The sequence below is a fragment of the Nelumbo lutea genome, chromosome 6, assembly GCF_056320005.1.
Source record: "Nelumbo lutea isolate HS-2025 chromosome 6, American lotus-T2T, whole genome shotgun sequence".
NCBI lineage: Eukaryota > Viridiplantae > Streptophyta > Magnoliopsida > Proteales > Nelumbonaceae > Nelumbo > Nelumbo lutea.
The window spans coordinates 37,897,980-37,909,750 of NC_142689.1; the positions used below are offsets into that span (position 1 = coordinate 37,897,980).

The 11,771-nt window shown below is 36.7% G+C and overlaps 1 protein-coding gene across 1 annotated transcript; it reads left to right on the forward strand.

Moving 5' to 3' along the window:
• The first annotated feature begins 204 nt into the window (after positions 1-204).
• LOC148848607 (uncharacterized) lies at positions 205-6,478 on the forward strand. The gene is made up of 9 exons (XM_088952192.1): positions 205-798; positions 1,207-1,407; positions 1,511-1,633; positions 1,808-1,845; positions 1,957-2,065; positions 2,268-4,523; positions 4,868-5,023; positions 5,572-5,714; positions 5,903-6,478. Exons 1-9 carry the CDS (start codon positions 721-723, stop codon positions 6,147-6,149), a joined length of 3,351 nt encoding a protein of 1,116 aa, XP_088808318.1. The 5' UTR covers positions 205-720; the 3' UTR covers positions 6,150-6,478.
• Positions 6,479-11,771: the final 5,293 nt, after the last annotated feature.

An 11,771-nucleotide genomic window follows, 5' to 3' on the forward strand; every position in this document is an offset into this window, starting at 1 on the left:
CGGTACTTTGAGTTTTTGACCAAGGAGGGAATATATTTGACGTGGAGGGGCAGTTTTGTCACTAGAAAGTTACGCAATTACGCAAGCAACCAGCTGATATTATCTAAATTATTAATATGACGCGGAAAATGATTTCCTAATTTGGTTTTATTTTTATATTATTTAGAATAAATAATTAATATTACAGAGTAAGAAGCTTCTCCCTTTCTTTTTCTAATCTCTTAAGCCAACTCCGTCCATCGTATACAAAGAAAGAAACCAGAACACGGTGTATTCTTAGATCTGTTTGACTGCTCTCCTCCCAATTTGGGTTTCATCTAGGCTCGAATAATCGGCTGTTTGGTGAATGACTGAGTTCGACATCTTCACTTGAGGTGTCTGTCCATGTCGATCTGTAGTTACATTGGTCTATTACCGGTTCATTTCATGCTACTGTCCAAACTCTGGACAGTAGTCGATCTCTTTTTCTCCCATTGAGGTGGAAAGCAGAAGTTTCCTGCTTCTTTCGAGTTTCGGCTTGTTGTTTTATGCCTGATACGTGGATGAGAAGCTGGACAAAATCAATTTCGGTTTTAAGAAAAGAATGGTGATTTTCCGGTTATGGTATTTGTTGGGGACAATAGTATGGTGAGACCTGAACTGAGACTTTCTGGTTGAGATACCAGGGTTTCTCCTATTTGATAGGGAAATCAGAAATGGCTAACTGAGAACTGAGCGAAGATGTTCAAGTCGGCGAGATGGCGGAGCGACAAGAATAAGATCAAAGCTGTATTCAAATTGCAGTTTCAGGCGACCCAGGTATTACCATTTTGATATACTACCAGTGAAGTCTTACTGTAGTTGCTCTAATCATAAATGGGCTTGATCTTGTTTATTTTAAATTGGTCGTAAACTGCACATGAATTTTATTTATTTAATTTTTCTTCATTTTAATGATTGAGATGGGTACCATTTTGATATACTACCAGTGAAGTCTTACTGTAGTTGCTCTAATCATTAATGGGCTTGATCTTGTTTATTTTAAATTGGTCGTAAGCTGCACATGAATTTTATTTATTTAATTTTTCTTCATTTTAATGATTGAGATGGGTGGATTGGAGGAGCTTATGAAGGCAGAAATTGGTAATGACGATAACGTAATGGGATAATTAGAGGGAATTGCGCACCTGATGTGTTTCTGTTTGAATTTCTTTTGTTTTTTTACAGGTTCCTCTGGTAGGTTGGGAGACTCTGATCGTTTCCCTGGTTCCAGTTGATGTCGGAAAACCGACTGTGAAATTGGAGAAGACTGCAGTTCGGGATGGAACCTGTCGCTGGGAAAATCCAATTTATGAAACAATAAAATTCGTGCGGGAGACCAAAACAGGGAAAATTAATGAGAAAGTTTACCATTGCCTCGTTTCCACTGTATGCTATGTTTCCAATCTCTCTCATTTTCAGCTTTCGTCCTTCCTTTTTCTTCTTACTGTGTTTCTGTTGGTGGATTCTAAGTACATTGGTTATCTCACAGGGATCATCGAAAGCTGGTCTTCTGGGAGAAGTCTCTATCGATTTTGCAAATTATGCAGAGGCAATTAAACCTTCCTCTATCTCTCTACCCCTTAAAAGTTCGAACTCTGGAGCAGTTCTACATGTTAGTATTTTTATTCCCTGGTTTTCTAATACCTGCAAATTATAACTTTTCAAAAGAAAGTAAAGTATCCAAGCTGCAAAACAGAAGAAACTGCAATTTTAGATTCAGATGTTTAATTCAGCCACAACTAGCTACAGAGATTCATGATAATTGTGGTTGTGATTATTGAGACAGGTCACAATTCAGAGAATTCAAGGGAATGTCGATCGAAGGTGTACACGAAATGCTTGTTTATCTCCTTTTTACTTTCAAATATTTTATGCTTGGACTACAATTTTACCACTGCCTTTTTTTTTTTTTAAATTTATTGAGAGCCTTTGCAGAGAGGTTGGAGAAAATGGAGATGTGACAGTTAAATTCCAAGATAGGAGCTTGAGAAGCCAGATGAGCAATTCAGATATAGACGAAAGTGACAGCAATGATGCTACTGAAGTAAGGTTTCATCTCATTTTCCCCAAGAATATACTTCTTAAAATGTTTCACTTAGAAAAGTTCTAGCTAAACTGGGATTTTCTTGGATTTTATTGATTGTTACTTTAGCGTTTCAAGTTTTTTTGAGTCAAGTAGCCTTGACTAGGAAATTTTGGTTTATGAAAGAAAGTTGTTTCTAATATATCTTCCGGGTTGTTAACAGAATGGGCCATTGAATAAAATCGCATCTCAGAATGCTCAAGCCAAGAGAAATCCCAGATCATCTATTGGCTTTGATGTTATGACAGGGCCAGGTTCAGATAGCAGCTCAGGACGAAACACCCCAAGAGAACTTGGATTGAAAAATAATAATGCCCATCAGAACCCTAGAAGCTACCTATCATCTCTTAGCCACAGTACCATGCCTCAGAAGCCAATGGTTAATGCCACTACAACCAACTACAATGTTCATCAGAGATCAAACACAGAGTGGTCAATGAGTTCAGCTCCAGATGGAAGTTTAGATGGCTCAACAAGCAGTTCTGAGGACACTCTTCTGAAAGAAAGCTTGTCACAGGCATCAGATGTCTCCATTGAAAAGCTCAAAAGCGACCTTTTTGTTTTGACCAGGCAGGCGGAAGTATCAGAGTTGGAACTACAGACTCTCAGAAAGCAGATTGTGAAGGAGAGCAAAAGGGGACAGGAACTCTCGAGAGAAGTTATTGGCCTGAAGGAGGAGAGAGATGCACTTAAAAAAGAATGTGAACAATTAAAGGCATCACAACATATTGAAGATACCAAAACTTCGAATAAGCTGCAGTTTGAGAGCAAGGATCCATGGGCTCTTCTAGAAGAAATCAGACAAGAGCTGAATTATGAAAAAGATATCAATGCTAATCTTCGCTTACAACTACAGAAGACACAAGAATCCAATTCGGAGTTGATTCTTGCTGTGCAAGACCTGGATGAAATGTTGGAGCAGAAAAACAAAGAAATATCCCATCTTTCCTACGAGAATGCTGACAAGGTGCAGGAAGCATTCCCCAAGCATCAAATTGATGAGGAGAAAGAAGAAGAAGCATTGGAACTAATAGCTAACGGACATGATGATGCCAAGGAAACTCACTTGCTTGAGCAAAAGATCATTGACCTGTACAGTGAAATAGAGATGTACAGGAAAGAAAGAGAGGAGCTAGAGATGCAAATGGAACAGCTTGCTTTGGACTATGAGATTTTGAAACAAGAGAACCATGATATGTCTGCAAAACTAGAGCAAAACCAACTGCAAGAACAACTGAAAACACAATATGAGATCTCTGTGTCTCTGGCTTCTATTACTGAACTAGAAAGTCAGGTTGAGAGTTTGGAGAAACAACTCAAGGAGCAGGCACAAGAGTTTTCAACCTCACTGACCACAATAAATGAACTTAAAACCCAGGTCAAGCACTTGGAGAAGGAAATTGAGAAGCAGGCGCAAGGATTTGAAGCTGATCTGGAAGTTGTGACACGTGCAAAAGTTGAGCAGGAGCAGAGGGCCATCCGAGCAGAGGAGGCCTTGAGGCAGACAAGATGGAAAAATGCTAACACAGCAGAGCGGCTTCAGGAGGAATTTAAAAAGCTCTCCACACAAATGATGTCAACATTTGACGCAAATGAGAAGCTAGCAATGAAAGCACTGACAGAAGCTAGTGAACTGCGTCTGCAGAAAAGCCATTTGGAAGAAATGCTTGAGAAAGCCAATGAAGAGTTGGTATTGGTTAAAGATCAATATGAAGCAAAACTCTTGAATCTTTCAAACCAGATTGATTCAAAGATAATGGAAGCAAAGAATTTGTTCTCAGAACTTGAAGACAAATCTATGAAACTTGAACATCAAAAGAATTCTGAGGAAGAAAAGGTCGAAGCTTTGAAAAAGGAGATACTAATGCTCAAAGTCCAGGTAGAAGAGCTTACACAAGAGAAAAATAACCTCTCCAAACAGGCAGAACAGAAAGAACAATTGATAGCTGAGATTGAAGAACTGAAGACATCAGTCAGCAAAATGGAGAAATTGGTAGAAAAGGGAAATATGGAACGAGATGAACTAAAGAGAAGAGTTGCTTCATTGATGGAGGAAGCAGATAATTCGCTGGAGGAATTAAATAGTTTGAGGCATCTGAAGGATGAGAAGGACACATTGATTGGAATTCTGCAATCAGAGGTGGAAACCTCCCAAGCTCAATTTAATGACTTGAAGCAATCATTATTTGAAGATGAGTTGGAGAAGGAGAACCTGAGGAAACAGGTATTTCATCTAAAGGGTGACCTAAAGAAGAAGGAAGACAGCATTACAGTAATGGAGAAAAAACTCAAAGATGGCACTGTACAGGTTACAGGTTTAGAGGCGACAAAACAAACTTTAAGAAATAACAAGTCTGGCCCAGTTTCTCGTGGTTCCAAGGAGGTTGCTAGTTTACGTGAGAAAATAAAATTGCTCGAGGTGAATACACAACCACATAAAAATATTTTATTGTGATCTTAAAGGCCATTGTCCAATGCTGGTCCTGGTTATCCAGGTCCACCTAACCCTTCCACATTTTTTGCATGAAGTGGCCACTCTCAGACTTGAACCCTTGATCTTATGTTTGTCAGCCATAATTTTAGCATTGCAGCTAGCAATGACGTTTTTGCTATTATATTTATAAATTTTTAGAAAAGCTTTCTAGTGCTTCTACACCGTCTGAGTTCCTTCATCCTAAATGTCTGCTGTTTTCTCACAAATTTTCACTGAAAAATATATTGCTAAGTAGTTCACAGTACTGACAGTGTTAGCGTTTCTTACAGGGTCAAATAAAGCTAAAAGAAGCTGCACTAGAAAGCTCAGCCAATTCATTCTTGCAGAAGGAAAAGGATCTGTGTACCAGGATCGATGAACTAGAAAACTGGGTGGAGGAACTCAATCAGAACAGTACCAGGATTTTTGAAGATCAATTCCAAAAGGTTAGTTATATTTATAAACCATACTTCATATTGAAATGTGCATGCTAACAGGTTGTAGGATATTCACTACTCATTGTTCAATTAAGAAGTCCCTGAGTTCAACCTTTGCCCATTTTAGATAAATGTTATATGCACTTATAAAAAATACACAAGGCATTTGAAGTATGGAGCATTCTTTAAGATGTTTATCTCCTGGTTTGTTTAAGATCAATAGCATAACTTCAAGGACAATCCATTACCTACCATCAATATGGGAAAAAAGGAAAAGGAAAAGCAGTCTGATAATCATACCTAGATGGGTGCTGATCAAAAAAACAAAAACAATCATACCTAGATGGGCTAGGTGGAGAAATGGAGGAATTACTTGAATACATATACATTTTTGTCAAAATTTCTTGAGTTATTCTTAACTAAACTCAGACCAAATTCTCCTTCAAGTTTTTTAGTCTCAAGGTACCCAGGATCTTGCCCAAGCCTAAAGGATTTACTTTTGCTACAGTCTAGTTATGTAATAATTACTAATTCTTTGAGGAGTCTTTGAAACACAGGAAGCCAAAGGTGCTGAGAAAATTAATGGGGATGCTACCAATTTTGAAGAACAAAGAAATGAAGAAAATTTGTTGGATTCTGAGAAGTGCAGTAAAGCATATATATCTGTTCAATGTGACAATGAGAGAGAGCATATCAGAAGGTAAATGTTTGCCCACCACAGTTTGGTTTTATGATTGCTGTACATTTGCATCTATAAAACTGGTATTTGTATGAAATTAATTCAGTCGAGGACATGCTACAACAAAATTAAAGCTCTTGACAACAAAGTTAAGCTTTTATTAAATTCTTTTGACAATTTATTGCCCTTTTCTGCTTTTGTATCTGCAGTAGCAGTGGAACTTTCCTGGAGAAAGAATTGAAAGTCTCTACCTCCCATACCAATGACCAAGAAAACCTTGTAGAACTGTTAAGTGAAATGGCATCACTGAAAGAGAAGAACAAATTTATGGAAGATGAACTTAAAGAAATGCAAGAAAGATACTCGGCCATAAGTCTCAAATTCGCGGAGGTTGAAGGTGAAAGGCAACAGCTTGTAATGACTGTACGCAATCTTAAGAATGCCAGAAAAAATTAATTACCATTCAATGAGATTCTACAAACTGGATACCATGTATAGGTGAACACCTGGATTTTCCAAGTGGAGATCCATGTTTGATAGTGCCAGTAGAGCATTGTCAAGATACAAAACATGTAAAGCAATAATACATTCTTTATTTTTGTGAACATTGTTCATCTCCCCCTTTTCAAGGAGTCCATAACTATCAACTAGGTCCCAGGATCACTATATGTATTCAAGTGGCAGATCGAGGTTGTGCAATGCTGGTAGAGTTTTTCATGAAAAATGTAAAATGTATTTCATTAATATATTATTTTTTTGTCAGTTGAAGTCATCTTTGACCATAATGAGAATGGTAGACATCCAAAAGTTTCTCTCCGAGTGGGTTATACATGTTTAGAATTATAGGAATATGATGTGCAGCACTTAGCCGGGATTTGAGCTTAGGGATACAGATATACATGCTCCAGTGTTTTGAAAGGTGTTTGCCTAAATTGCCTTGAACCAGAAGCACATGCCTCAAGGCAAGGTGGGAAAATATTTCTTCAAGTATGAAGCACGATTTAGGCCTGGTCGTCATGCCTGCACAGATTTCGAACTTTTCTCCCCTTTTGTGAGGGTGGGCTTTGGTGCAACAGTTGGGTTGCTTCATTGTGACCAGGGTTCAAATCTTGGAAACAGTCTCTGTGTAGGGGGTAAGGTTAGGTACATCTGTCCCTCCACAGACCCTGCATTTGCAGGAGCCTCTGAAACAGGCTTCGGGCTGCCCTTCTCTGTGTGTGAGCGCTGAGTGGTGGATATGACGAATCCGAATCTGCTGACCACAACACATTGTTGGCCACATTCATCCGACTGCGCATAAGGAATATGGGCGATGTAAAGTACAACTGATGTTCCTGATGTCCAATTGGGTGAACATAGTCAGCATGACAATGCAGCTTTGGCACCCAAAGGGGCAAGGTTCTATATGCTTAGACCTGTAGTTAGCAGGTTAGAAGGGTTAGGGAATACCTAGACTACTATCATTGGTCACGACATAGATTATTAAATCTTGATTTCACTTCTTTCCTTGTAAAGCTTCTAGGCCATTACATTAAGACCTGTTAAAACCTATATATATGTGAAGGAAACGGGTTTTTTTTGTTTCTCATATAATACAACTTGCAATGCTAGCACATCATTTCTTGTACTCTACGCATTCCCTGTTCTTAATGAAAGTATATTTAAAGGCGAAAGTTTGTTTGACCCAAAAAAGCCAAAACCTGCGATTCCCCCGTTGGTCTCTTCAAGTCTTTATGGCACTGGAAATAAAGCAAATGGATCGAATGCAGAAATATTAGCCAATCTCTGGTCTTCCCAATTTTGTCGTTTCATATTTTGTGATGCCTCGATCTTCGAATCGAGTTCGAGCCTAATATAGTTTGTCTTGTGAGGCTCACGAGCCAAGCTCGAATATATATATAAAATAAAATTATAGAAAAAATGTTATAATAAAAATATTATAATTCTTAATTTTTTAAATATGAAATAAAAAATATATTTTTATATATAAATTTTTATTTTTATAAAACAATTTTTCTCAAATCAAGCTTGAGCCGAGACGAGCTCGAGCTTACGAGTTTTTGACTCAACCGAGCTTGAGCTCAAGATTCTAGCTTGAATCGAGCTCGAGCTTGAGCTCAAGATTCTAGCTTGAATCGAGCTCGAGCTCGAGCTCAAGCCTTGTACAACCTTGGCGAGCCGAGCTCGGGCCTTGTACTATTCAGCTCGGCTCGGCTCGAATCCATCCCTATGCCTCATCTCTCTCTCTCTCTCTCTCTCTCTCTCATTAAGCAAAATCTCTACCTATTCCATCCCATTCAGTGTTTTCAGCTAGTCATTGACCTGGTTAGTTGAATCATTCAAATCATTACCCCACCTTGATTCTAGGTCTAGTTCTCCTAAAACCTGGCATTTAACCAAAAAAAAAAAAAAGAAAATTAACTTAGTCAAAAACTGTATCACCTGTTAAGCAGTTCAACCGTTGATCTATTTGACCCAATCACCGGGTCATGAATTGCATACTCAATGTATGTTCAAACTTTTAGGGGGTGTTCTACAATATGAATGTTTTTATTTTCATTTATTTTTGAAATTGCCACATCAACAAAACAAAAACATGTTCTTGAACTCTGTTTTTGTTTTCAAAGGAAAAAACAAGTTGGTTTTGTTTGAAAAAACAATACATGTTTTTGGAACCAATAAAATATTGGTTTTTAAAACAAAAGCAAATATTCTAATATAGAAATTATATGATTTATGCAACATGATGTTGAATATCAGATAAAAACATGTTTTTGATTTTAGTTCTGAAATCAAAAAACATATATACAACAAAGAACATGTTTCTTGTATTTTTGTTTTAAGAAACAATATGTTTTCAAACAATATTGTTTTGATTTATTTTTGGAAATAGCAACAAGAAAAACAATTCACATTGTAGAATGCCCCCCTAGAGGCCATAAAATTTCCCTCAGTAGTTCGATTGAGGTGATTTTATTTTGATTTTGGGTAAATTTCCGAGAACTATCCTAAGGCGCCTTGCCCCACTAATTTCACTAAATGAAAAACTCTTTTTGACCCCAAATTGCAATTTTTTAGCATTTTTTACAAATAAAAAAATTAAATACTGAATTAAAAATATAAGTTAAACACAAAATAATACTTATATATACATATATTTATATGTAAAAATAATTATACATTATTTTGTACATGTTTAACACACACACAATATTAATCTAATAACTCTTGCATAAACAATGCTACTCTTAAAGTTGTAGATAACAAAACTGACACCCACTACAAGAAAAACCGGCTAAGCCGGCGCTAGATGAACCGCCGACTTAGCCTTTTAAACCGTCGACATAGACATGAACCAGCAATTCAATCCGACGGTGTTTAGAGAACCATCGGCCTATATAATGTACCATGGCGGTCCAAACTGCCGAGACAAGGTATGTTATATGACAGCCTGATTGCCAACCTAGTTATTGAGTCGGTAGTCAAAACCACTAGCTTAGATCCATTTGTCATTTTAATAAACCATCACCTTAGCTAAACTATTTAACCAAATCCGACAGTTTTAACCGTCAGCTTAGACTAAACTATCATCTAATAAACTGCCACGACAAATGTCTTATTTACCCAAAGGTGGCGGTTTGGACTGTCGGCTTAGACATAGTATTAACCGCTGGCTTAGGTATAATGATTTGCCAAAGGTGGTGGTTTCTATGACCGTCAGCGTAGATTTTTTTATTTTTTAAAATAATAATATCAGTTGACACATGTTTAAACCTAAAGCATAAAATTATGAAATCAATTGCATGATGGCATATTGAGTTTTTTTAATAAAAAAGCATTTCATTAATTATAAAATTGAAACCTGAAACAAGTATCCAATACAATCAATTCTAACAATTTGATTTGCACTTCTAATCAAGTTCTAGTAAGCTGATCTGCATTACTAGTTTTTCAAGTGATCAATGCTTCATAAACTTCTAGAGAACATCAAAATGGCCAGGGGAGGTTTTCCTACTGCATCTTGGATCCATTACGATGACAAGAGCATCCTAGATCCTTTATTTTCGAACCATCACTTGGAAATATGCATCCGCAACTCTTCTCAAAAACTTTTGAAGTTGACATTAAACATGGTCACCAAGAGTACTCTTAACTTAGCATATATGAAAAGAATAAGTAAATCACAAAGGCTTTAAGAGTAGCATATAACCAGAAGTAGTTTAGAGGGGAAGGGGGTGCAAATGGGTATGAGAAAAACTGGGAATCTAGGGGATAATTGCAAAAACAAACTTTCTTTTGGTATACCTCTAAAGCTTGAGACAACTAGTTAAATAATAGCATTTGAAAAAAAAAAAGAAACTATAATTTCATAAGGATTCTAGCTTTTCTGGGGTTATGAGATCTCTGCTAGGCTGAACTTTCTTCCTCCCTTGCCTTTTCTCGGACTGTGTGATGGAGTATAAGGCATTATTGTGAAGAATGAGTTATGGAATAGTTATGACTTTGAACTTGTTTTGATGCCAGTTTTTTATCATAAATCAACCGTAGCTGATTTACTGGACAAGTCTGGCTTTCTCTCAAGGTTGTTGGGATTTGTGTCCTTTTATCTATACAAGTAAAACTCAAGCCAGTAACAGTAGGACTTAGGTAAAATAACATATTTTCCTGAGCTTTGGGATTTGGTGAGAGAAGAAGAGACTGTTAGAGCTGTAGCAATGAAGAACCTTTTTCTGATGGTTTGGCTTGTTGAATTGGTGATATCACTGTTCTTGAAGTATCATTTGCCATCTCTACTTTGTGTGTTATTGCTGCAGCAGTTTCTAGTCGGCCTTATTTGATGCCTTTTCACTGAGGGGAGAATCAGTCTCCAGACCAATAGTCGTTGTCTGACCAGATGAACATCCACTGAATAAATTAAATCGTTCATTCCCAACTTGCCTTTCCTCAAAGAACTTGTAGGACCCCAGAACCTTTACAATTAATTCCCACATTTCAGTTGGAATGAAATGAAAGTAGCAAACCTAGTATAAAAGTTCAAAAGTGATACATTTCACTTTCATATATTCATGTCGTTACTGAAAACATAGCTTGGGAATTAAGAAAATAATGTCAAAGTCAAAGAACGACAAGACAGAAACCTCATCAATGATATGTTGTTAATAGAAGTCTGTACACTTCCACCAGCTGCTGCAGCAACACGTTGCAGATCCTCCTCCTCAGTTACACGACCAGCACAGAAAATACCTCGGTCTGCAAAATACTGCAAAGAGAAAACCAACATGATATTTTCACCTGACATGACACCTATCCTTTGCACATTAGATGATTACAAATCTACTCTTGGTTGTTCTATTAACTTGGAAAATTAGCTAAATGATAAATAAATAAATAAATGTTAATTTGCTTGACATTCAATTTGACATTCTAATATGACATTAATAATCAATTAGTTACACACTTGGGAAAAAAAAAAAAGAAAAAACAAACACCATAACCTTCTCAAATGTTGATTTGCTTGACATTCAAATTAACTTACCAGCAATATTACGATTCTCATGAACTTCTGAATCCCTCACCCACAGGACATCACCAGAAAATATATTCATGTCAACTAAAGTAGCTGTTTCCGCATCAATTACCCGGGAACCTTTATGAAGTATCTGATTCTCCTTGACAACCTGGAGATATTACCAAATTAATAAAGTCTTTAGAAGGATAAACTATAAACTTTCCATACCATATAAAATAATAGACCAAACTTATTGGATTTTAACATAAAGACATCAAAAGAAGGAAACAGTCAGAACAATACTGCTAATGCTAAAGGAAATGTCAAAGGGCACAACCGCACAAAGTCTGCGTTCAAAAAGGAAGTGAAACAAAACTGTAAGATTGCCAAGCAATATAGAGAAATCATTCTGGGGTCTGGTTCAAAAAAATGCTTTTAGCTTACACACACATACACACATGTATAATAAATGTATATAAATATAAAATATTAAATTTATTCAATTATAACTTTATATAATTGTAAATAATATCCATATAGATGCACGAGTATATACATAAAATAACTTT

Bases quoted from the DNA above. Each gene is read 5' to 3' on its own strand.
- LOC148848607 (XM_088952192.1), top strand. From the start codon at position 721: ATGTTCAAGTCGGCGAGATGGCGGAGCGACAAGAATAAGATCAAAGCT. The intron at 1,408-1,510 runs GTATGCTATGTT...GTTATCTCACAG, and splicing joins ACCATTGCCTCGTTTCCACT to GGATCATCGAAAGCTGGTCT. The intron at 5,715-5,902 runs GTAAATGTTTGC...TTGTATCTGCAG, and splicing joins GAGAGAGAGCATATCAGAAG to TAGCAGTGGAACTTTCCTGG.